The sequence below is a fragment of the Oreochromis niloticus genome, linkage group LG15 (genome assembly GCF_001858045.2).
Source record: "Oreochromis niloticus isolate F11D_XX linkage group LG15, O_niloticus_UMD_NMBU, whole genome shotgun sequence".
Taxonomy (NCBI): Eukaryota; Metazoa; Chordata; class Actinopteri; order Cichliformes; family Cichlidae; genus Oreochromis; species Oreochromis niloticus.
The window spans coordinates 12,700,567-12,726,844 of NC_031980.2; the positions used below are offsets into that span (position 1 = coordinate 12,700,567).

Sequence of the window (26,278 nt, forward strand, 5' to 3'; positions counted from 1 at the left end):
AACCCTTGGAGGCTAAGAGAGAGACAGAGGGCACAGAGCGATGGAGAGGTAGAGAGGTGGGGCACCGAAGGGCCAGTCAGAACAAGGAGGCATTGTGTAGCCCCCCAACTGTGTTGGACTGACAGTCTGCATTACAGCACGCTACAGCAGCCTGCTCCCCAAAGCACTGCTAATCTGTTGCTTACTGCCCCTCTGGCCAGCTCAGGTAAAGGGGGAAGGAACGAGAGACGGGAGGAGACAGATTCCACTTGTTTTCCTCTAAGCCAAATAAATTTTTACCACCCAAACCTACATTGTGTTTGTTGCTCTTTCAGCACAAAATGATAATAAAAAAACAAACAAAAATGTGTGCAAAGTGTAGTATTTGAGCTGTAAAGTAAAGACTGGATTTTATTCAATATTGGCATTTGTAACTGAAGCTCTTTATAACTAGAGGAAAGTAGGTTTCACCTTCAGTCTGTCCCTGCAGATCTGTCTGACTTTGTTGTAAAGGGAAAGGGATCTCCTTCCTAAGTCCCAGTGGACATCCTGCAGATGGTTTTTACTTTCGCAGTTCTTCTGGAGTTGTGCTGTTGCTTGTTTTCACAGAACAGCCCACCAGATAAGCTTGTTAATTCCCTCCAAAAAGCTCAGCCTTTGAGTGCCCACCCACTCCTATGCTTTTTTCTTTTTCCCCCCCTTTTTTTAAGGGAAATATTTCTCTTTTTTGCCAAGCACATGCCTGAACTGTGATAGAGGTATGTGGTCTTGCTGTTAATGCATTAAGACTGACGATTGCTTTTGGAAGGAGTTTTGTGGGCTTTTGAGAAAAATAAAGAAGGATGAATGTAATGGAGCAATTTGCAGGATTACAGCCTGCCAGACAGCCAGGCTGTTTTGATGGTGTTGCAAAAGGGTTTGTCATTTTTAATGCAAGAGTATTTTCAGCTTAGACAGCGTTAGGAGACTAGCTGATGGAAAGAAGGCTTAGAAGGAGAATTTTGACTGTACATTTCATTCTCATTTTAGGATGACTATTATAACGTATTATCATTAAAAAAAAAAATTAACTAGTGTCAAGAAAGATGCGAAACTTGACTGAAAAATAAAAGTAAAGCTTAATTAACTTAATTAATTTGGCTGCTGTGTTTCAGTTTCTATCTTATTGTGATAACACTGTTTATTGACTCAGTCAGAGCTGAGCTCAATAAATCTGAAGCAGATAACAGGGACTTATTTTATAGCTCAAACATCCAGGAGTAGGTGGGGGTCATATAACATCAAAAGTATATCATGATATTTTAAGGAAATTTGCATATTTATGACCATATAAATAATATACAGACAAAATACAAAATATAATTTGTTGGTAATACCGTAACTGGTTAACAGTGTAGTTTAAAGTAACATGACATTGTAACTCTTCAGCAGTCTGCACACTATTGTTTCATAGTAAAATTGAAATTGAATAAATATTTTATACCATTAGATGTATCTCAGGCTGAGCTTTTAAACTACTTGTTTCAAGTCCTCCTTTATCTCCATGTAACCAAGTAATTTCCATCCACTGGTTGCTCTTCCCATCATGTGGAGAACTAATGTTAGTAGTAAATTGTACTGGAAAGTATGTTTTGATCTCATGCATTGAAACCATTTTCTTGCAGATTTTACAAGTAAGCACGTACTGGATTCTTTTGTTTTTTTTGGATGTCCAATTTTTTTGTAGCCAAACCACTTTGATATTATTATCATTATTATAATAATATTATTATTATAAGTAGCTCTCTTTTTAGGTACTACACAGGCTGACACTGTGCTCTCGCTTTCAGACATGCCTGGGCTTGTGTTGTTGTTCTGCAGACAAACATCGCTACATCCTATCATGAGAAGGTTTTTAATAACACATTAATATATATTACCTTTGTCATGGATAGTATGATATGTAAAGGCCTCATCCAGGAGACAGTTTTTCTAATTGAAAGAATATTTAACGAATAAGACTGAAAAAAATCTTCTTAAAGATGACTTTAATGTATGGTTTGATTCTAGACCTGTAAAAACAAAAATTCTTGCTTTCTATTTCTTTCTTTCTTTTAGTTTTTTTGATAACAAAAAAGCTTAATTATATCCATTACCATGATGACCACGAGTCCATTACCACGAGAGCATTGGCCTACTGATAAACTTTCCCTGAGGACTCCTAACTTTCTAAGTGTATACTAATTCAAGTGTTAATATTGACGTTCGTATTTTTGAAGAGCGATAGTTTTGCTGCTCTGTTGAAATTTGGACACGTTTCTTTGAAGTTTCCACACTGTATAGCCAATTGTTACAAATTGTCATAAGTATCTCTGTCTAGCCTTCTCACTGGCAGTTTAAATGAGTGCAATGAATTGTCTCAGTGGTGACCTCTCTGTCAAAAGCTCACTTGTCCAAGCCTCAGGCTACAACTTCTCCAACCAGCAGTCACTTAAATCCAATCTGCTGTGATGATGGTGACTGAGGAAGGATACATCTGTCGTTCACTCTGTGACGATAAAGCTTACACACTGATGCATCTGTCTGGTGATTAGGGATATGCACTCTGACTGCCACCCAACTCTTCCAGGCCGTAAAAGTGACCATTAAAATGACAGATCTGCCCTCCTCTGGTTCTGTCTGTCCATATTTTTCTCCATCTGCATGCAAAAGCCAGAGATATTCCCGGAACCCCAGTGCCCCTCACTCCTTCACCCTCCAGCTTGGAGTAGAAGTGTCCTCCTGCCTTGTGCCCTTTGACCCTCTGAGGTCACAAGAAGAGGCACGTGCTGACAGAGGTCATGGGAGGGTCCAGTATTTGGGTTTTGATGATTCCCTAAGGCAGACTTAGCGGCCACTGTCATGCCGTGAGGACATCCCCAAGCTGGCAGATTTATACCCATTCAGCACCCTCGGGACATCTTTAGACAGCAGACCCACAGGTGGACGTCCTCTGATTGTCTGCAGGGGTCGGCTCTTGTCAACAATCTAAAATATCAAGCGTGACCTCGCTGCTAAGATGACTTTAGCTGTCAGGGCAAGCTCCTCCTGTGCTTTCATATAAAGCAGACTGTCCAGTGTGGGTTTTTTTTCTTTCCCTTGTTGTGATAAACAAGCAAGAAAAAGAAGTTGTTGCAAACTCCTTGTCCCTCCTGACATGTGCATGACTTAGCATGTGACATTCCTCACTAGTTCATTCATTTTAGTATCATTTTATGCACTCCTGGAAGAGTGGGATTCATGCCTCTATTAGAGTTTAAGCGACTTGAAGAGTTTTAGGCCGTAAAACGCACACACATCATTATAAGCCTCCCAGTGTGCTGCTTTTGGATTCATACATCATGCTGTGAACAAATAAATGAGCTGTGTTCGGAAAGGCTGGGGGCAGAGCGGGCTGTAGACGTTTGTTTGTTTACTTTTACATGAGGCTGTTGGTTTATATGTGAGCGTGCGTGTGTGTGTGTGGCTGCTTGTTTGTGTGTGAAGGTGTTAGAAAGATAAGCCATCACCGGGAGGAGGAAAGGACCAGGAGAACAGAGTGTTTGTGTTTGTGTCTCTGGTTTTAATGACTTCAGCTGCTTGGTTTCTGGTCTTTCTCTCTCTCTCTCGCTCTCTCTCTCTCTCTTGTTTGAGGGGAGGAAGGGTAGATGTGTAAGCAACTCTGATTTTCAAAATAAGGCGACCATCGCCTGAGGGTATTGATACACACCATGAGGCCAACCCGTGCTGTTATTTTTAAAAAGTGGGATAAACAAGTTAGCACACAGACCTTTTCTTCCCTCTGGATTCCAAACCAGAGAATTTTGTGCACCAGTGAAACTGATCAAAGCATAGGAATTTTTTTCTTTGCTTTTTTTTCACATCTGTCTAAAATGTTAGAATCAATGTTGCATTTACCCATATGCACGCAGTTTTGCCACTGTGTAAAAGACAAGAAAGAAACACACACAAGCATACCCACAGATGAATGTCATGCTTATAAATCTTAATGCAGCAAAACCCTCAGCTTGTCGTCTAATATCAGTTTACCCACTCTTTATTTTCTCTCTCTTTAGGCTTTCTTTCTCTTTTTGCCACACGTTCTCCAATTTCATTAGCTATTGTTTGATCAGTCAAACAGCAAAACTAAATGTAGTGCACACAGCGTATGTAAAGTGCGTGTCTGTTGACATGCTCAGGAAAGGCAACACTGCACCGGTTAGACTTCAGTCACACAGGCCTTGAGACCGGTCGGGGGCCCCTTTGCGACTTCCAGTTGCTAGGGAACAATGGGAGCAGCTGGCAGGTTAAATGTGTTGCAAAGAGGATGTGGCGGCAAAAACCTCTTTGGGATTGGTTTGATTGATAGCAGATTGTTACGATTCCCTGTAGCTTGTATGGAAGGCACCTAATTCTCTGGAAACACTCTCAACTCTCTGGTTGTTGGTCTGAAAGTGAGAACATTCGTCTACAAAGTAATGCCTCACTGCTGCAGACCGCGGGTTTCACTTTAAAGGTGAATGGTATTTGTTTCCAGTTTGTGTTTGCACTCGATTTGGTGTCTTCATTGCAAACTATGGGGAACTGATACAACCTGCTAGAGATCAAAGCAATCACAAGGTGGTTTTTGGTGCATATACCCTCTCTCTGACAAATTTCACCTAGTGACTGCCGGCAACCTTCAGCAACCTTCTGCCAGCTAATCGGGGAATATACATTTTTCCCTCACGACTAGTGTGCCCAACACCTGTCTGACAACAATCCCTTTCAACTATTTCAGTGCAAGCATTTCCCTTTTTCACTCCTCACATGTTGTTCAGTACATAATCTGCATTTGCTGGATTTACAATTATCATCACTGGTTTTTTTTAATTTTGTTTTAGCAGATTGGGGTTGTGACTTTGTTGCCAGAGGGTCTAATACTTTGGTTTGATTACAGTAACATAACATACGTGAAAGCTCTGAAGTAAAATGGACAAATCAACCCAGTTAAAATTAGCTGCCTGGAATAATAAAAAAAATAGTGGTGTGATTAACTAAATTGTAGGCTAATCCAAAGTATAATATGAAGACGAATGTAGTCCGAGCAGAGGAATTCTAATTATTTGAGGAATGCATATTTTAAAATCCAAATCAGAACAGCTTAGCAGTGAGGACTGTACATGGCATGTTTACAAAAGGAGTTCGGCACTTCTCCTTGACATTATATTTTTGTGGTGCGGACGCCATTAGGTGTGTGTTTTTAGTAGCATCCATGTGAACATTTGCTCATTTATCTAGGTTGTTTTTGATATAGTTTAGTAACTTAGTTTGCCTTACCCAGCCGTAGCAGCAGAAGATGGCCTGTTTTATGACTTTTAAGTGAAGAATTTGGGGGTTTGTTTTTAGTTGTTCATAATACCGTTAAAGCAAGAATCTGTTCAATTCAATTCAATTCAATTCAATTTTATTTATATAGCGCCAAATCACAACAACAGTCGCCTGAAGGTGCTTTATATTGTAAGGCAGACCCTATGAGCAAGCACTTTGGCGACAGTGGGAAGGAAAAACTCCCTTTTAACAGGAAGAAACCTCCGGCAGAACCAGGCTCAGGGAGGGGCGGGGCCATCTGCTGTGACCGGTTGGGGTGAGAGAAGGAAGACAGGATAAAGACATGCTGTGGAAGAGAGACAGAGGTTAATAACAAGTAAGATTTAATGCAGAGAGGTCTATTAACACATAGTGAGTGAAAAAGGTGAGTGAAAAGGAAAAACTCAATGCATCATGGGAGTCCCCCAGCAGCCTATGCCTATTGCTGCATAACTAAGGGAGGATTCAGGGTCACCTGGTCCAGCCCTAACTATATGGTTTAGCGAAAAGGAAAGTTTTAAGCCTAATCTTAAAAGTTGAGATAGTGTCTGTCTCCCGAATCCAAACTGGAAGCTGGTTGCACAGAAGAGGGGCCTGAAAACTGAAGGGTCTCCCTCCCATTCTACTTTTAAATACTCTAGGAACAACAAGTAGGCCTGCAGAGCGAGAGCGAAGTGCTCTAATAGGGTGATATGGTACTACAAGGTCATTAAGAGTGTGAATGTGTGAGTGAATGTGAGCGTGAATGGTTGTCTGTCCCTGTGTGTTGGCCCTGCGACAGACTGGCGACCTGTCCAGGGTGTACCCCGCCTCTCGCCCTATGACAGTTGGGATAGGCTCCAGCGCCCCCCGCGACCCTGGAAAGGATCAGCGGAAGCGAATGGATGGATGGATGAGGTCATTAAGATAAGATGGGGCCTGATTATTTAAGACCTTGTATGTGAGGAGCAGGATTTTGAATTCAATTCTGAATTTAACAGGGAGCCAATGAAGGGAAGCCAAAACAGGAGAAATATCCTCTCTCTTTCTAGTCCCTGTCAGTACTCTTGCTGCAGCATTTTGGATTAACTGAAGGCTTTTCAGGGAGTTTTTAGGACTTTCTGATAATAATGAATTGCAGTAGTCCAGCCTAGAAGTAATAAATGCATGAACTAGAATCTGGAGAAATCTTTATAATCCAAGTAGAAATTGTAACTATCCTGTGCTCTTTTTGCAAATTGCATGGTCATAATTCAAGTAGCAGGAAGAGGGGGACTATCTGGGTTGTTGTCAGTGCACAGTTTAAAAGCAGACTCTGTGATGGATTTGATGAGAAATTTGCACATCTTTGAAGGCCAAGTAGTACGTTTAGAGACTCATAAGGCAAGACATTTTAAGCACATACATACTGGTTTTCCTACAGTCCAGACCTGTCACCCCTGCAAGACATTTACTGCAAATGAAAAGTAGGACAAAATAAATAGTTTAGCAGCTGAAACTTCATATCAAACATTTCACTTTTAAAACAGCAGTTTATCTCCTTCTTATGGCGTGTTGTTAAAAGAAGAGGTGATGCAACACAGATATGAGCTCATTCCAACATTTTTGAATCTGAATTGAAAAGAAAAACACCTTCCAACAACCAATAAAAAGGTGTCAATATTTGATAATTTATAGGCTTATCAGTCAAAAAGACATTCTGTTTCCCAACTATTTTTAAGAGGAGCTGCATCTCAAAGTCATGCTCTGCTCCAGGCCTTTGCATCCCATCTGTCTTTTAGGAAATGTAATTACTACAGGGCCTAAAGCCACCAGCGTTGGCCTTTGGACCTCTGCTGCCACATCCTGTGAGTGGTGGCTTTTAGAAGCTCTGTCTTCCTCTCTCTATACAGCTTTCTTCCTCAGCAAAAAAAGGTCATTGTTTTTCTGTTCTTGTTTATTTAAACCACCATAAAGCATTAAATTATTAAGCTCCTTCTCCAGCATTCATCTTATTCTTTGCTCCCCCCCCCTCTTCATTCTCTTCTTCCTCTTTTCAAGTACCAGACTTCTCCAGAGCAGTGCTGGAGTGTGGCCCGTGTCTTTGAGGCAAACCTCATCTCTTCCCCGAAATTACCACTTAAAGGGAATTCCTTTTCCAGCAAGCGAGCCTGCAGCCCTCCATCTTTGAACATTTGATGGTTTGATAGCTATAATTTGCTTAAAATAACACCAATAAATTTATGAAGCGGCAAATAAAAGCCTAATGCACCAAGATGAAACGCAATACAGCCTTTCATACTGTAGCGCTCGGGAATGTCTTTATTATTTAGTTTCTATGGGATGCTTTTTTGAGGTCTTGTTACAAATATACTTTATCATATGTGAATGTTCTTGCACTTTTAGTTTATAGCTACAGCCTGTCAATTATCTCTAAAGTACAGTTTAAGCAATCACTTTTGTGGCATTAGGCTAAGCTGTAATCTCACAACTTTCTGCAATGTTATACATACTCGCCCAGTGCAAGAGGATTTACATCACTGCACAAGCACCATAACACTGACTTAAAGGAGTAAGCAGCTAAAAAAGAAGCAGCATTAATGGTATTATAACACGTCGGTAGCATTTGCAATACTTGTGTCATTCTTCAGGCCTGGCCAATAGGAAAAAGCGGCATCTTTCAAAAACAGGGGAAAGCCCTGAGCATTAGTAACTGACAGACTTTGTAGTCGAACCGCTCCCCCTCTCTTTTATTCACCTCCACCTTCCCCTCAGTTCATGTCAGAAGTACCTGTCATGCTCATTCTTAGCAGACACTGAACACCCCAGCTTAGTGTACCAAAAGTGAATTAGTTAGCTTCCTCTGAGGCTGACCTGAAAGGTGAGACAGGTAAGATTTCAGCTGAGGCTCCAGCTTGGGTGAGAGCACTTTATATAAGCTTTTCATCAGTTTGTACAAGACATGAAGGCAATCTTTTAAGCTTATTTACCCACACCCAGGTGTAAATTGGCAAAGGTATTTGATATGCACTAGTTTGTGTACTAGTACCGATCCCTTGAGAGAACCACTATGCCAGCTGGGGTTTTGTTATGTGATGTTGACACAACACCGCAGACCACCACTAATCTCCATCATACGTGACCTGCTCCAACCCTGGGTCAGACTTAAGGGTCATCACATGACCAGATATAGGGGGCTAATAATCGCAAGAGCCTGTGATTTTATGCTTCATGACTGCCTGTGACAGTGGACATTATTTCCTGCTACCGGGATAAATTGCATAATTTTAAAAAATGCTCTTCGTGTAGGACAATAAAAAGACAGGTGCTGTTAACAAATCCCTGTGTGTACTTGTGCAGGCATTAAATAAGCCTTTCAATTCAGTTCATGACAAGAGTTGAGCTGTTTTTACACGTGAAGCATCAGAGCCACAGCCTCCTGTCTTTTAATGAGAGAATAAACAAACCAGTAGACATAATAGCGCAGCGCTTTTGTCAAGAGAAAGGGCAGAGAGCTAGTTAAATAGGGAGTCTGCCCCCCACATGAAAAAGGACACAGGGGAAAAGGGAGGAGGAAAGACGCCTGGGTGTTCCTGCAGCATTGTCGAGCCTTATGCCTTTGAGGGACACCTGTCATTGGCTGGGCAGTTCACACAGGTGCCTTAACGCCGTCTGATTTGTTGTCCTTAAAATGAGGCTTCAGTCAACAGGTAATGGAAACAATGATGACGATCTTGAAGAAGAGAGCGAGGCAGAGTGGAGGGAGGGTGCAGTGGTGGAGAAAAAATGGATTCTTTAGAAGGCACCTGAGGGTTTGTGTGAGATAATCTGTTTGCCTTTTACTCACAGTCCTCCTTTTGTCGGGTGGAGGAAGGCGTATCGATGTGTTTGCGGTGCTCAGACTGTTGCTCAAGGATCGCTCTCTCAAGAAACTCCTCCTGCAAGTGGTCCGTTCAAATTCACTTATCTATCTCCAGTCCCCTCTCATTTACCCCTTTTGTAACCTCGGACGTTTCCATGGCTACACAACCCCAGCCAAGGCCTGGGTAGCTGGAGGGCCGCGCAAAATCGTGGTCTGTCACGGCACTTTGCCAAGAACCAGTTCCTAATAATGTGATACTGTTACACCATCACCCACACCCTGGTTTCAGGAGCCAAACAGCAGGGCTTGTTCCTACCACGTTGTTTGTGTTGACGTTTTGCATGCGTGTGTATATGTGTGTGTGTGTATTTATGTGTGTGTGGTCCAACTGCTTGGGGAATGCCAAGTTCCCTCTCACCCTGTGTGGAATGTGGCATGCAAAACAGACCTGTGTGGTTGTGTGTGTGTGTGTGGAAGCGGGAGATTAGAGCTAAGACCAAAGAATTAAAAGAATCAAGGGCAATAATGACGTGAAAAGTGTAATTTATAAAACACACCTATTTCTAATTTACCTGACAGCTGCAGCTACTATCAGCTTTTTCTGTGTGTTTTGGCCGTTTGGGTCACTGAAAAACTCCTTCCACTGTGAAGATTTCATAAATTCTGTTTCTGCATTTGTGTGTGGGCAAAGAAAACAAAGATTTTGTCTTGTAAGTCACAGGTGTGTGCCTTTATCTCCTTTCTGACATCAGACCGTGCGGTTACTGTTTGTAGGCTTTGTTTGTGGGGGGTTTACACATGAATGCAGATAGTTTTCAGACTAAAAGCATTAAACGCCCTTTAAAAAAATACAGTGAAGGTAGCCTGAATTCTAGTAAATCACCATTTCTCAGCTATTAAAAATTTCAATTATTCTACCTGTTACCTTACCATTTGTACTATTTGTCTACTTGTGATTTCATGACAATTTGTGACTAATTTCACATATTAATCCATTATGGTTAGCTAAAAGTTTTGTTTGTACTATTAGAAAACAATTTAATTCTTTTTCCTCGTTTTCATCAACTGTTCATTTATACTGTTAGCCAACAGTCTGTTATACTCTTTGTGAAAATAATGACAGTATTTTTAATAATTTAATAACTATTTAACCATTATGGTTAGGTAACAGTTTTGTTTGTGGTCTTCGATGACTACTTAACTAGATTATTCATACTTTTATATTAAATCATGCTTATCATACCAATAACTAATTATTTTATAGTCATTGTCCCATATGTTTAGAAACATTTCCAGGTTTTTATTCATACATATTGTCTTTTAATATCTTATTCATGAGTTTAGCTAGTTGCTGTATTTCAGCGATATCAATTATAAACTTTTTCCTCATTTATCTATACCATTAGTGCTTTATACATATATATATATAACAAGCTGGGTCTATTTTTGTTCTGTTTTTGCCCATTATCTTTCTTAAATCCCAAATTTCAACAGCTTATTAACCTAAACTCTGAAAACTCAGATCAGTTAAGTTCTTTGAGTTATTTTAACAGCTGAGTTGATCATTCCACCTATACTCTGGCTAACCATACACAACCTAGCACTTCAGCAATGTCTTAGAGAGCCTCTGAATTGTAAATTTAGGCAAAAAGTACCCCCCCATGCAAATCCAAATGCCTACGTGCTCATTATTCAGGATGTTTTGTTTTTTTCTTTTAACCACAGCCCAACAACTTAATATCTCACAAAGACAGATCACCCAAATACATGCAGGTAATATTTACAGCTGTTACAGTAGTAAGTTTAAAAGTGATCTATACTGTAGCAGTAATATGGTACATCTACCTGTTCTCCTTTATCACATCATAGTCACAGGTGGAAACCGGTTACTGTGAGAAATGGTGGTTTAATAACCATCTCTATTTAGAGTGAGGCTGACCTTTCTACACCCAAGACTGTCTCCTGTTTCCCCTCTGCCTCTTTAACTGTGGCCATGGTGATAAGGGCACAATGTGTGTGTTTTGTGTGTATGTTCTGCAAGTCCACATGTGCTAATGTGTGTGTTAATGAACGCTGTCTTGGTGTTATTTCCTCTTTTCTAACGAACCCTAACCAAATAAAGGTAATTGAATGAGAGTGTGTCCACTTTGTGTGTGAGCATGTGTGACTTTACTCCTCTGTAAACATGTTTGCAGAGCATTAACTGCAGAAAGAAGGCTGAGCTTACGTTGGAATGTGTTTTCTTTTGTTGAAAAGTAGCTCTTTAACATATTTTACCACCTGGATTAACAAAAAGTGGCTGCGTTTCCTTTTAGATATGGCAGACCTTTATAACTTCAGAGAAAAGAGATAAACTTAGTCCTTAAATTTTGGATTTTACAATTCCAGCCAGTTTTTCAAATGGAAGAAGCAAAGTGTTCTTTGGCAGCCAGCTCATAAATGAGCCAGACGGTCGAGAAAGACATTATATGGCAGCGGCCAAGGGATCAGCTCTCTTCTTTATCTGTTTCCTTCTCACAGACTGGAATGTTAATGGTGGCTTTGTGATGAGTTCTCTGGAGTGACTGACAGCCGAGTGGCAGCTCTCAAAGACTCTTAATGGAAGAAAGAAACCTTTTCTTTAATTTGAAGCAGCATCTGAGTTCCTTGTTTCATGAAATGGTTATATAACGTGTCTAGTCACATGAACTACCTTGCATAGTGCAAGAAAACATGGTTTCCAGCAAACAAATGAGATGCTAATAGATATCGAACATGTGGAGTTGGACATTAAAGGTTTAAGAATGAGAGACGACAGATCATTCCAGAAAGACTTTGTTTCAGAATTGTTCTTGGATCAATATTAATTCAGTTCAATTCTGGTCCAGTATCTTTCTATAAAACACTAAAAAAATTCATGTTTTAAAAATCATCCTTTGCACATGTTTTTATAATATAAAACACAGCAGTTTGTTCTGTAGCGATAACAAAAGGGCTAAAACTTACAGTTGAATAAGATAAATCTTTACTTTCTTTGTTGCTGCACTAGTCGAGGCTTTAAAGGCATCTTTGAGCTGGAAGCAGTCATCATTTTGGTCAGACTGACATGTAGTTCTTTAAATGAAGGCTAGGCTAGCGTGCTGACAACTCTCTGCATATGGAAATGGGATGAAATAAGAGATTAAGTAGTGCATCATAAAATTATACAACTCGAGAATGCTTAAAACTGTTAGGTATCAAGAAATTAATTATCAACAGATGGTAATGTTTAATGTGCAATAAATGAATGTCTGCGGTTCTGCTTTCTTGCGTTCTCACAGGCTATCTGTCCAAAGTGTTGAGGAACTACACAGCGAAAGCTTGTGACGGAGACTTCCTGACTGTTCGCTGCCCTTCGCGTGCCACCATCACCATCCAGTCAGCTTTCTATGGAAGAAGAGGTGCTTCTGATCCCCAGCAGTGCCCTCAGACCTACCAGGCCCTCCTAAGCTCTTATAAAGCTCGGGAGGATGATCGATATTGCTCTGTGTCCACTGCACTACAGGTAAATAGCCAGGCTCATTCCTTTTGCGCTATTACATCGTCATTATTCACAACTGTATTGAGTTGGTATTTACCAGACTTTTCCTAAGAGTAAAGAATCTCCTCCCACATTTGGCATCCCGCCTTCTGTAAGTCACTTCTTAATGCGCTGCCTTTCTTTTTTGGGTTGAGAGAAAGTGTCCTGTAAAAGGTTCAAATTAGCCAAGGGTTAAACTCTGGAGAACCAACGATTATGTAACGCTTTGTGGGAACGTTTTCCGGCAAATTACACTCTCTAAAGAGGAAGCAGGCTTGTATGTTCCTGTGACACAAAGCGATTTCATGGGGTCTTTGCTTTAGCATCCTCTCCTAAATTGGGATGCGGCTGGACAAGAAGACCCGCTTTGCAGCACCAACACAAACACACATCCTGTTCGGCATTCATTCAGTTGTTCGGTTTATTCTTAGGCTCCCCTGCCTTTTAGCATCAAACACCCTCCGTTTCCATAATAGACAGGGCTGCCATGAATGCACAGACACAGAGGGTGCATTGTGTCGAAGTGAGAGAATGACTGCCGTGCCACCCACATGAGCACAACCCTGAGGAATCCCAGTGTGCCACCTGTTCATGACCTTTGGTTTGCTGGCCTTACCGAAGGAATGGCTCCATCTACAAATGCTTGTTTAGTGATGCCTCAGGTTGACCAAGTGACATTTGTCCCTATCTTTTAACCTAATTATTTTCAAATCCCATTTATACTGATTCATTACTTTTTGTGCAATCAAACTTTACACTACAGAGATTTTGCAAGTAGCAAATATTTAGAATTTTTGCTGTAAAAAGGCAGATTAATCAATTCATTTCTGTCTGCCAGTAACTGAGTTAATAATTGTTTAATTAACATAACATAACTTTCTCACATTGAAATTTTGGCAATAGCATTCAATAATATCTTTTTTGTAGATTTTCAGCATGTAGTCTGATGGATGTGAAAATTCAGCCTTTGCTGTATGCTTAATCTGTGATATCTAGAGTCATTCTTTGGTGTATTCAGTAAAAGGCTTTGTCTTATTTTGTATTCTTTCTGACTGTCAACACAGTTGGCACTGAAACTTGTCTGGGAAGATGAACACCTTCATTGAGCCTTCTAAGGTTACTTATTGTCACCAGATTCATGCTCAAAAGGGGAATTTTGGTGTGTGGCGGGGGGGGGTGGAGATCCTCTGAAAAATGAGCGTGATCTCATTTATTTCCTCTTTGAAATGCTGTGAAAAGACTTTAATTTGTTGCTATGTGGATAAAACGGAGCTGAAGCAGTCTGATAAAAGAGACCAACGATGGCCATCACTTTGCAACATAATTAATTCTTCAGCACGAACAAATGTGGTCATTTCTCCTAAAGATATCACTCTTTAAAAAACACAAACTTAAATATAGTTTGTAACAAACAGGATAAAATATTGCATTTACTGCCTGTTTGCAAGCATGGATCAGTACCCAGCCATGTGCATGTTATTAATGTAACAGCTAATTCAATTCAGTGGTTTACTGTGTTTTTTTTGTTTATGGGCTACAGTGGACGTACACAGAAGAATAAGACTTCTCATTCAGTGCTTATTGTTTCATTATTTGATTTGGTGTTCTTGTTAGATCTGCTGACAACAAAAAGTATATTTCCAGACATTTCGATCTTAATTGGCGCCACAGTGAGGACCTTCTTGTCTATTTAGTGTGTTTTTCAGTGGAAGTCCACAAATTACATCTGTTATCTTACCCCGGCACTATTTCAGTGGTAATTCATGTCTCTTTCCCTGCTTTTTCATAACTAATGCAACTCTTTTAATATTTAATTTAAGGGAGGCTCTGAACTGAAATCTTTCAGCCTTTCCTGTGTGTTGGAATGGTCACTGGGCACATAGCAGGCTAAAACATGAACAAACGAAATGGGTGAACTGATGCCACATATCCTAATAGCTATAAGCAGCCTGTTTGAAGTGGTTTTAGGTTTGTCTGCTGCTGGTCTCACTATCATTGGCTTATTGTTCTCCCTCTAAACATGCCTTTGTTCTTCTCCCGTTTTGTGTCACTTTGCTTCAGAAAATGCAGGACGAGTGCCAAGACAGAAGGAGCTGTCAAGTCCTTGTCAACAGCCGCGTGTTTGGGACGGACCAGTGTCCTGGGAGCAGTAAATACCTAATTGTCTGGTACAAATGCAGACCGAGTAAGTCCCTCGTCGCCCCGCGTTGTGACAGCGACAAAAATTTCTGTCCCTCCCTGTGCTTGAACCATTCTTTCTTTGTTTTTTTCCCCCCAACAACGCCAATACACAATACACAAGGGTGGTGTCAGGTCAAAACCAAACTAGTACACTAACAATCAAAGGAAATCCCAAATCAACCTTTAAAATTGTGTACCAAGGCTCTCCCCTGTAGCCACTTATAAATATCTGAATTTGAAATAGAAATTAGGGCTGAGATATACTTTTTAATATATTACAGGTGATGATTATGCTTTTTCATAATCCTGTGAGGTACATGCTCGTAGAATAGATGCTCATAATGGGTTTTTCCAACACAGCTGGACTCTTTAATGACTCTTTACTTTATCAAGCATCAGGATGTGGTATGTGTAGCTAACCCAAAAACCAAAGTGCCGTTGTTTGTCACGATAAAGCACTATGTCAACTAGTGGACATACTGTATTTTTGAAATCAAGTATATTGACAACAATTGAGGAATAAGTATCGCCTGGCTGCACATGCAATACTGAATCTGTATCAATCAGTACTGGACATTGGCAGCCATATGTTATAGCATCTTACTCACTGGATGAAGAGACTATATCTAATGTGATCGTGGCTGTCTGATCTGTATCTGTTATAAAAAACCTCAGATGGAAGGAGCTAGCTAACACCTCTACAGCTATGACTGGAGACCTTCTATAATATGTTATAACTATAGAGGCTATCTTTCATCTTAATCTGTCATTTCTGATTGAATTTGAATTCTCTTATTTTCTCTTATTTTTATTGGCATGCATTTCTATTCCTATGTTCGGCACTTTGGTCAGTGGTTGCTGTTTTTAAAGTGTGTTATAAATAAAGTTGGCATGGCTTGGCTTGGATGACATTCATGGTAGCATGCGGTAAGGAGCACTTTGCTGTTTCAGCAGCTTGACCGTTATATGGCAGCCTGTTAATAGTAACGTTTGGTCTTCAAGTGGAAAAACATGATGTGACTTTGCTTATCCCGGAGACACATAGCTTTAATGTTGGTCAAAATTTTCTTAAGTATATTTCTCATTCATATATTGAAGCTGTTTCACTCTGGATTCACACTTTTGCATTTGCTACTGACTAAATTTAAGCTTTTTGTTTCAGATGGAAATGCCAAACAATACCCTTGAGCATAAGGGGGTCAGACCTGGCAAGAGTATTTAAATGTATTTCTCATTTAACTACTGTTTGTAGGAAAAATTTTTCTATAATTTTTCCATAAAGTCTGCATTAATTTAGGCGTCAGTATCCCTGTGACTCTCTTGAAATCTCTTCCCTCTGTGCTGCTTCTTTTATCTGAAAAAAACGCTTTTTGTGTGCCTCGCTGTTTATCCTTGTCCATCGTTCTCCTTGTGATCCAGGAAGTTAAGAGTATCACTCCGGAGGGGAGCCACAGCAGTGCAGTAATCCCACCCAGACTCTAGTATTCATTCGTCGCTCAGTCCTGTGCTGAGCCGAGCCGCACTGAGCTGTGCAAAAGTTCACACAAGAGAGCCCACAACTCAGCATTAATCCACTGATCCCCCTGCCTTTCCTATTTGTTCCTTTCTCCGCTGGACCCCAGGACCAATCAGCAGCTCTTTGTTCACTGTCACTTAACCAATGACTTCTCGAGGGGGAAGAGAGAAAGGCTGCATGGGGTGTTAGTGAGGTGCAACGGGCAGGTGTCACTGCCTCTGAAAGGAGAGGTGGCTAGAGGATGGTGTTAGTGAAGGAGAACAGGGAGGGTCTGAGACAGAACAAGAGTGAGTCCATCACAAAGAAGTATAACAAACTGGTCCTGAACATTTTGTTTGCTTTCTCTCTCACTTTTCTTTTCTGCATTCCTGTTCCACTTCCCACATGGATATAGAAACACTCTGCTGTTGTGTTTTTAGTTGCAGGCCAGTGGAGCTACTTCTTGCTGTCACAGGTCACTTTGGGTGGATGTGTCTGAGGAATGCCTCTGCATGGCTCTACATGTCCACCAATCTATCCTCCCTCTGTCTCATGCCCATTACTCTGAATGAAAAATGGAGTCTGTGCTCTGTGCATATGATAAACTGTTAAGCAGAGGTTCTAATTTAGTGGTTCTAATTTGTATCTAATCAGCAAATATCCAGGAAATGAAAACTTATATCAAATATTATTAAATAATTTTTTTTCACCTTTACAGAATATGTGTTGTTTTTGGTTGACAACCTTTCTTCCTTCTCTCTCTGTATCCACAGATGAGTATAAGAGTAAGGTGGTCTGTGAGGAGGATAAGATGAGGCTAAGCTGCAAACAGGGAATGCAGATCGCCGTCTACTCCGCCATGTTCGGCCGAACTCTGCAGGGCACCCTCGAGTGTCCCCTTCTCCACAGGAGGTCTCCATCAGTAGGTGAGAAACCTTCTTGTTTTCCTTTTCTGTCACCTCAAGTATGCAGTGTTTAAAAATGTACTTTGCTCTCGAAAGCTGTATTTTTTGGCAGTTTTTTTTATAGTTCGTGATCATTCAATGACTTCCTTTTTTACAAAGGTGGCTTGATCATGTGATTGTGTCATGAAAGGTGGTACTTTTTGCACATTTGTATCATTCCTCATATAATCAATTTAGGAGTCAGTCCGAGGTCAGGGGAGGAGTAATAAGTAAGGAGTCATAAAACAAGACACTAGCTTGGCATGCAAATCAGGCCTACATGTGTTTGCATGAAGTTAAAAAGAGTCTCCTTGTCGTGCTAATGCTCTTATACATATTAATGAATGGGAAGAGTGCAACTTCAGGTCGCTTTTTTTTTGCTAAAAGACAAAAATGCCTTGCAGCGAAGACATAATCAAAACATGCAGGTGTCATTATATTGAGCAGATGTGAAAAATGAAAAGGTTTTAATAATGAGTGTTACACGCCTGGACTCGAACTCCAGTGAACACAAAGTGAACTACAAATACAGTCAGGTTCAAAACACCTGCTGAATCCCCCCTTCATGAAATGTCTTTGACGTGGGCGATATTGCCTTGAGATGCTGTTGTGGTTTGGAAACCTTTATTCCTCCATTTCCTCCACTTTCTTTGACTGTCACACCCATCCCTGATGTCATCTATTCAAATCTCTTTGCACTTCTTCCACAATCACTGGTTGATAATTTCACTTTTAGAAGCAATTTACCTTTTGGCATTTCATCAGCTTGTTCTCAGAGCATTTTGAGATAAAGAAAACCACCACTGAGCATCAGGTAGACACACACTAACATTGCCAGGGGAATGAGGAGGAATGTAGATCAGATGTCCCTGTCATCAAAAGCACTGAGTTTGGACTGTTGAAAAGGAACATATTGAGTTCCCTCCAAGTATGCATGTTTGTTATGTGCATGTGTGAGTGCATGGGATAACCAAATGTACCCCTGGCCTTGTTTAGAGGAATGTTAACGACTTTAAACTTGGATCCCTGGCAAGTATTAGTATTAGTTTAACCACAGGTGCTGTTGTGGTGGCCTTGACCCTTTTGTCAGGTAGTCTTTTCCTCTGTACGAGCAGGAAGCATTGGACCAGACATGTGGCAAGTAGGTGTAGCAGGTGAGACAGGGCTGGTTTGAGATATAGTTTCAGACTCTGGGGTTAAATACAGTAGCTTTGAGTATTGATTAAAAATCTAATTGAAGCAAGGGAGACGTGGTGTTTACTGAAAAATCACATATTCACCATTAGTGTGTTTATGTCGGCTGGAGACTCAGACATACACAAACAGCTGTTGGCTCACTTTATAGAATGAGTTTTCCTCTCTCCATCACATACACACATGTGTGTGCATGTAAACACTGCAGTCACCCACAACCACCCCCTGAGCTGTTCCAGACAGTCTGGTGGTGCTGTGGTGGGATTTCCCCTGTCATCTCCATCTTTAATGTGGCTCTCATGTCACCTGGAGCAGGAAGTGAGGGTGTCTTGAGTGACAGCTCAAACAAACACTGTTAATTATTTCTAAACGCTTTCCCCCTTCTTTTTTACCCTCCCGAAGCGGCGTGGAGCCTCAAGTGCATGTGTGTATTTGTGGTTCTGCATGTCTGAATTAATCTTGAGGTTGGCAGTCGCTGTAAGCGCAAGTTGGTCTTGTGTGTGTTTTGAATTTAAGTTTCCTTAAATGCGGGTTCAAATGTGCTAAACGGAATAGGTTATGGTAATCTCTCAAACCTTCCTGGCAAAGTTGCAGCCTGAGGTGTGGGATCAACACCTGAACTCACACAGCTGACTGCATTGGCCAGGTATGCTGTGCATAGTGTAATGGTAAGGAATATTACAGTGCTTTGCTTGTACACTGTTAAATGCAAAAATTTAGACAATTTAACACCAGCCACCTGCCAAATAGACGGAATTTTTTTGTGATAACTTGTGCTAGGTGTTGTCTAACAAACAAATGCCTTCTGGAGGTACTTTTCTAGGCAACTTATTTAACTTGATTAGATTTGCCGCATGGAATTTATGCCATGGAAAACCACTGTCTGCTTTCCTTTTGAATACAAAAGTCCTGGAAAAGTATACCAGGAAAAAACAAGTATGTACACAGGCATGTACTCACAACACAAGGACTCTTTGATCTTGTCTTCTGGGTGGGAGTGGCGGAGTTGGACGGCTTTTGGCGGCGATGAAGAATCCTCAAAGTAAAGGGGCCTGCTTCAGCCCTCCTCTCTCATCTTCCCCATTACCATGATACATACCTCTTGACATCTAAATAGCCCCCCATGCTTGGCATGCAGGATCTTAGAGTGTGTTTTTTTTTCTAAAATAAAAGGAAGGCCACTGTGCTTTCCCTTTTGAGTTTGTGCTGTGTTTGAAAACGATGGTTCAGACTTTAGTCTATTTGCAGGTTGGATACTAGATTATTGTGGTAAATGCACAGCTGCACTTCAACTTTAATACTTCCATTTTGGACTGCTTGTTCCATTTTTAGGGTGGGAGATACTTCACTGTAACTCTGTCTGTATTTACTGCATCCACTAATAGATGCAGAGCAGATAAGTAGCGTGTTTATGCTGTTTTGGACTTTGCTGACATAGATATAGATGTAGATTTATTTCAAATGTGCAGGTCTGTCTGTTTAAATCAGTCGTGAAAGACCTGAGTTGACAGATTTCTGTCAACAAATTGTTACTGTTTGACTGTTTTGCCTAAAGTTTGCAAAAATATAATCAATGACATTTGTATACTGGCTATCATGAATTTCTCAGGCTGCGTGTTTTCTATGATAACAAGCTCATGCAGGGTTAAGGTGATAACACACATAGCACACATACCAAATTCTCTGATTTGCTGGAATGATTGTGACATAACTTGCTATCGCCTTACAAACCCACACAAGGAAAATCCTCTGTACAGTACTGTGCAAAAGTCATCAAGCCCTTTGTATTTTACTAAGAATATAAGAAACAATTGGAGTTATTTACGGAAACATGCATAGGAGTACAGCATATCAGGCAAAAATAGAGTTTGTACAATTCTAATGAGTTTAAAAGTCAGTATTCGATATGAACACCTTTATTCTTAAACACAGCAACTCTTTTAGGCAAAATTTCTTATAATTTCTTTAAATAGTCTTCAGAAATAATACTACAGGCTTTTTGAAGAACATTAAATACCTTTCTTTGGATGTCGGCTGCCTTTTTTTTCTGTTCTCTTTCCCACACTCCTTCAATAATGTTGAGATCTGGGCTCCGGTGAGGCCAATCCATGATCTGCATCATTCCTTTGTGTGCTTTTCTATCTAGGTATGTTTTACAGATGGTTGTAGACACTGTTATACCTCTCTCCTGACCTCCCCATCACCTCCGTACATGTTGACAATTGGAATAATAAAATCTAGCCATTAGATTTACTTTCATCTACTGTCAATAGTTATTTAGGCCTCCCACCACTTCTTTTGCCCTCTACTTGTAAAGTATTCTCAGATCTTTTAAGAACATACTGCACAGCATGCTAGGTTATGCGAGTTTTCGGCTGATCGCTCTTTGGGAATCACCTTGCTGGTGCCAAAATACTATTTTATGCCTGTCAAACTTTATTATCATTTTTTTTGCAGATTCAGCTAAAGTAATGGAAACAAACTATGTGTTTTTGTGACAGGCTGCTAGTAACAAAGTGCCTAAAGATACATTTTAAGTTGTTTGTTAAGTCTAGACACAACCCTAGTTCATCCCTTGAATTAGGTGCCTTTTTTATGCATGAATGATTCAAAGGTCAGTCTTAATTGGCTTAACCAACAAAACAGTCCTCTGAAAATGGTCAGGGACGAGGACTGGAATTAAAATGAGTGAAAAAGCAGTCAATGTTTAAAGAAAAACATTGAAAGATCTTTAGAAAGAACAGGGAACTACTATAGCTAAAGATCACTTCAAAAAAATCTCAAGTTCCAGCTCCTTGCAAGCAAAAAGCAACGATATGAGGGGTGGCTCAAGACTTTTGAAAAGTATTGTTTATGTCTGACTGTAAAATATGTTTCCAGAGAAGTGAAAGAACATTTGGGGGTAAATGCGTGTGGTGTGCACTGGGAAAAGGTTTGCTGTCGATGTATCATTGACATCTACTGAAAGGATTTGGCGTGTGCACATCCTTTCACCTTATCACCATATCCGAAAGTCGCTCTTCTATTACACAAACAGTTTAAATCCCACAACAATGAGTTAAACCTCCCTATTAAACGATACGTATTGCGATGAGTCAGAACGAAAGAGGAGATGAGTGTTTTCCATCCATTGTCTTGAAATTCCAGGAAAGGTGTGCGTGGGTGGAAAACTTGGACTGTTATGGTGGTTGTAGTGACAATTTACTAGGAAAGGTTGCTGTACTCTTTGCACGTGTGTGTTCATTTGTGTGTTTGGATATGTATGTGCTCTGAGGTGTGTTGTGTTTATTCGAAAACACACAGTTGCTGTACACCAACCTCAGAATGTATGACAGTGAAAATGCACTAACCTTACAGGACATCAGGCTTAAGACATGTGCTCTGTGATGAGTGAAACTCAAGATGTGACTTTCTACTAGATAAATTATTATCTTTTTTTTTCTTTTAAAACAATTGATTGACATGAAATGCCACATCACACGGCTTTAGGTGGTTTCTCCACCTAGAATCGCCCTTTCATTGTATTAGGAAATCAGCTCAGTAACTTTTCAAACTGTGTCATTACTTGTAAGAAAAGTACTTGCAGGTGCTTTTCTGTATGTGACCTCAGTTTATGTTTCCTGCTGTAATTAGTCATCATTGAGAATAAGTGTGTGTTTGTGTGTGTATGCATGTGAATCTGTGTGCATGTGTGTGTGTATCCAGGAAGCTCCTCCCTTTCCTCATATGCTGCTTCTCTTGACTATGGACCTACTCTTCTGAACTATACTCCTGTCCTTGTTGGGTGTGTGGAGGATAGAGGGGTGGTGGCCCAAGCTTGGAAAATTGGAGCGGGTAAAGGTTAGAGGTAACAGGGGTTATTCATGCCGTGTGTGTGTGTGTGAGAGAGAGAAAGAGAGAGGGGGACTGTTGTATGCTTGTCTCTCTGTGTTAAGACCACTAATGAGAGCCAGAGGAGGTCAGGCCCTTGGGAGTGTTCTTTTAAACTACATAGAAATTCTGTGTGTGGCTGAGCTGGTGAACAAAGAATACATGTGTGTCTCCATCCTCTCTATCAGCTCCTGAACCTCTAAGTCCCACCCCATTTTCTGTGAGCTCTGTGCTCAGCTAATCACCCAGTCAGTGAATCTAAGGTGCAGCTAATGGGGGTCTGTCTGTCAGTGGACTTGGCTTGTCAGGCCCTCCGGACAGGAAAAAAGAGCGGCAGAGAAAATTAAGGCACATTCGTCGGAGCAGGAGGTTATTGAACTGAATCAGAATCAGAATACTTTATTAATCTCTAAGGACATTATGTAATTATGTAACGGCTGTACTAAATATATATATATTGCTATAAACAGTCATCATAAAGTCTACTAGTACAAATGTACATATTATAGAAAAATATAATGTGATTAATAAAGGAAATAAAAGCCAATAGTTACACCATTGATCTCTGTCATAGACACAGACTGCTTATCAATTTGTCTTACATAAACAGATAATAAACTTTCACATTAAATGCTATTAGGTACACCTTGGTAATACTGGTTTGAACCCCCTTTTGCTCTCAGACCTGTGTTAGTTCGGCACACAGTACCAATAAATAACATCATCTCTGAAAATTCTTTAAAACCTAGCACAATGCAAGATTCTGTTCCATATTAACATGATAGCATCACACAGTTGCTGCAGATTTGCTGCAGATTTGTTCTATGATGCAAATCTCTTGTTTCACCACATCCCTTTTTGATTGAGATGTGGGGATTGTGGAGGCCAACTGAGTACATGTTCAAGAAACCAGTTTGAAATGATCTGAGCTTTGAGACATGGTGAGTTAGTCTGCTGGAACCAGCCATATTAAGATGGTTACAGTGCAGTCATAAAAGGGATGGATATAGTCAGCAACAATACTCAGGAAGCATGTGGCATTTAATTATGCTCAACTAGTACTAAGGGGCCCAAAGTGTGCCAAGAAAATATCCCTCGCCCCATTACGCCACCATCAGCTGTCTGAACCTTAGATATGAGCTAGGATGAATTCTGACGCACAATCAGATTAAGTACATTCTGACGCTTCCTCTGAATGCTGCAGTAGAAATCAAGACTCATGCAACCGTGACCGTGCAACTTTTTCCAATCATCTATTGTGCAGTTGTACTTAGATGTACCTACACGTCAAATGTACCTAATGACTTGTACCATAGTCCTACTTCGGTCCTGTCCTCAGGATGCAGCTCAACATGTAATGTCAGGCAATGCAAATTTAACCGCATCAGGAAAAAACAAACTATACTTGTATTAAACCTCAGTTTAAAGGTAAGAAAATTTGTAATTTACTAAATCAAAACAAAGTTGAGTTGCCATTTTCATAATTTAAAAAAAATGGTAAACAAGTTTCTCCTATAAGTTTAAGACTGATGGCAGAATTAAAATGAACTTCTTTTTTTCCTTTTTTTTACATTACTCCACATGTTTTAAGTGACAGCAGGAATTATTCCACCTTTGAGTTATGTTCCTTCATATCCAGTTACTCTCACTGGTTCCCACAGGCTTTCACCTCACTACATCCTGGTTGGGAATTCCACTATGTCAGCTCCAGCTGGGGGTGTACCCGTTTGAACTGTGTCCAGTTGAACCAACAGTGATTCAGGCTTACTTCATTGAGAAGCTTAATGCTTTGCATATGCTGTGACCTGTAACCACACAAGATTTATGGAACAGATTTCCCCGCAATTTATTTATATGACATAAACTGTAAACAAATCTCCTGATTATAAGACAGGCCTGCACGGTTACAGGCCATTCCCAATTTTGATATTATGCATGACCACTAGATTACCCTCAAACACTTCCAGGCTATGACATTTAACCTTTGGCCATAATTTGTTGAGGCTTGGTGACACTTGAACCAAGTCTTAGCCAGCATGCCCTCTATAGCTTTTTTCTGCACTTCTTATTCTGTGTAGGCCACCAAGACAGCCGAGTGTCCATTTTCAAAGGCTCATTTCCTTGTGTTGTTTTTAGGGGTTAGATGGCCCGTGGGGGGCCCGGGAAGCATCCATGTGGAACCAAGGGCCATCCACATTCCCACAAGACCACAACAGGAGTTGATTAGTGCTTCTCACACCTTTATCCTTAGTGTCACTGGAGTCATGTGGAGAAATGTAGAATGGGAATTCCACTGGGACTGCACCTTTGAGTACTTTTATATTTCCTTCGCTGTTTAGTTCATTTGCAGTTTATTGGCTTAGAGGTGCCGTGTCATCTTCTGCAGCTGTGTTACAATTATGGAATAAAGGAATGAAATCAAAGCCAAAAAACAAGGAGAGGAGTTGGCTGGTGCTTAGCGATGATGTATGAGAGGCGTATCCGTTACTTTGACTGGTCTCCATGCACAAACACTCACACACCCACATGTATTGGATCAGATATCCTTTAGACAATGTAAGGCCTGCGGAAGGTTCTCTATGTGGGTCTGATGTGGACACAAACTCCATCATGGGATCTGAGATGTGTGTGTGTGTGCATGTATGTGAGTGTCTTTGTGAGTGTCATGTCGTCTAAGAACACAGAGCATAAGAAATGTAAATTGATAATAGTTATAGGGCAAGTTGTTTGGACTTTCAGTCCATTTATATAGAAAATATGTTAACAGGAATCTTCTTTTTTTTTTAAAAAAAAGTGTGTTTGCCTGTATTTTTAACAGAAATCAACATTTTACAATGCTGGTGGAATTTTTCTATAGACTATAGTTGATGATCCAGTGGAATAGACACTACTGAGATGTGGGATGTAACAAGCATGGTTTTACAACAGAGTATTACATATATTTCCCCATCTCTGTCTTTATTCCAGAGTGCCAGTCGTCCATGGCTCTGCAGGTTTTGACCAACCGCTGCCAGGGAAAGAAAACCTGTCTCATCCGAGCTTCCACAAGAGAGTTTGGAGATCCGTGTTACGCTGGCACCAGGAAGTACCTCAGCGTCATCTACACCTGTGGTGAGTCCCCAGGAAACCAATACTCATGGTTTAGTTTTTGCCTGCCACCAGGGGGTGATGTTTGCTAATTTATCAGCTGCACTCCTGCCCATCATGTTGGAACCCAGTTTCAGGATGAGGGGCACTAAAATGGGTTCTGCTGTAGTTGCAGAAATATGATTATCATCTGCAATGATCGTGGTTATGGTGAATAAACATGGGTAACAGGGGGATAATTTGTTAGACTTATAATTTTTACTTTAAAAGGAAACTGAAACAATAAAATAATTTCTGAAAGAGTTTTTTACTGAAATGAGGAAACTATTCAAGGATTTAAATGCTTCTACATGTATTTTCTACCTCAGATCTTTAGTGAAGAAAACTACATTAAGCATTGCATATTGTGTTTTGACCTTATGTCTGTGCGGAAGGATGAGATTAATGATCTTCTTCCTTTATCAGTTCCCTTCCCAAGAGCTAATTTGGACATGTCAAGACTGTAATTAATTAACCACATGCTTTAGACATGCACAAAAGTATACATACACACACACACCTTTTATCCAGACAGGAACGGATCAATCAGCACCATGCCCGGGAATCTCTTAAATCCATAAAATCCATTTGCCCAAACATCCAAAGTAACATTCGTCCTGTTGTTTGCCTTAACATTTCAATCTGAATTCTGAATTTATTTTATAGATTTTGAGATTTTTTTTGTGTGGTGTAATTTTATCTCTGGTTTTGTTGCATTTTCTGCTGCTTTTCTGCTATACAGTTCTTGTCATTTCTTGCTTTAGGGGATAGTCTGTATCTTGATG

At 40.4% G+C, this 26,278-nt stretch overlaps 1 protein-coding gene across 1 annotated transcript in view; it reads left to right on the top strand.

The window, feature by feature from the left end:
- The window catches only part of eva1aa (eva-1 homolog A, regulator of programmed cell death a), a 77,077-nt gene that overhangs the window by 9,402 nt on the left and 41,397 nt on the right, over nucleotides 1-26,278 (top strand). Inside the window, exons 2-5 of the mRNA XM_003458235.5 lie at nucleotides 12,445-12,668; nucleotides 14,745-14,868; nucleotides 17,133-17,285; nucleotides 25,335-25,478. Of these exons, the coding sequence (XP_003458283.2) occupies nucleotides 12,445-12,668; nucleotides 14,745-14,868; nucleotides 17,133-17,285; nucleotides 25,335-25,478 (645 nt within the window). The remainder of the gene's footprint in view (nucleotides 1-12,444; nucleotides 12,669-14,744; nucleotides 14,869-17,132; nucleotides 17,286-25,334; nucleotides 25,479-26,278) is intronic.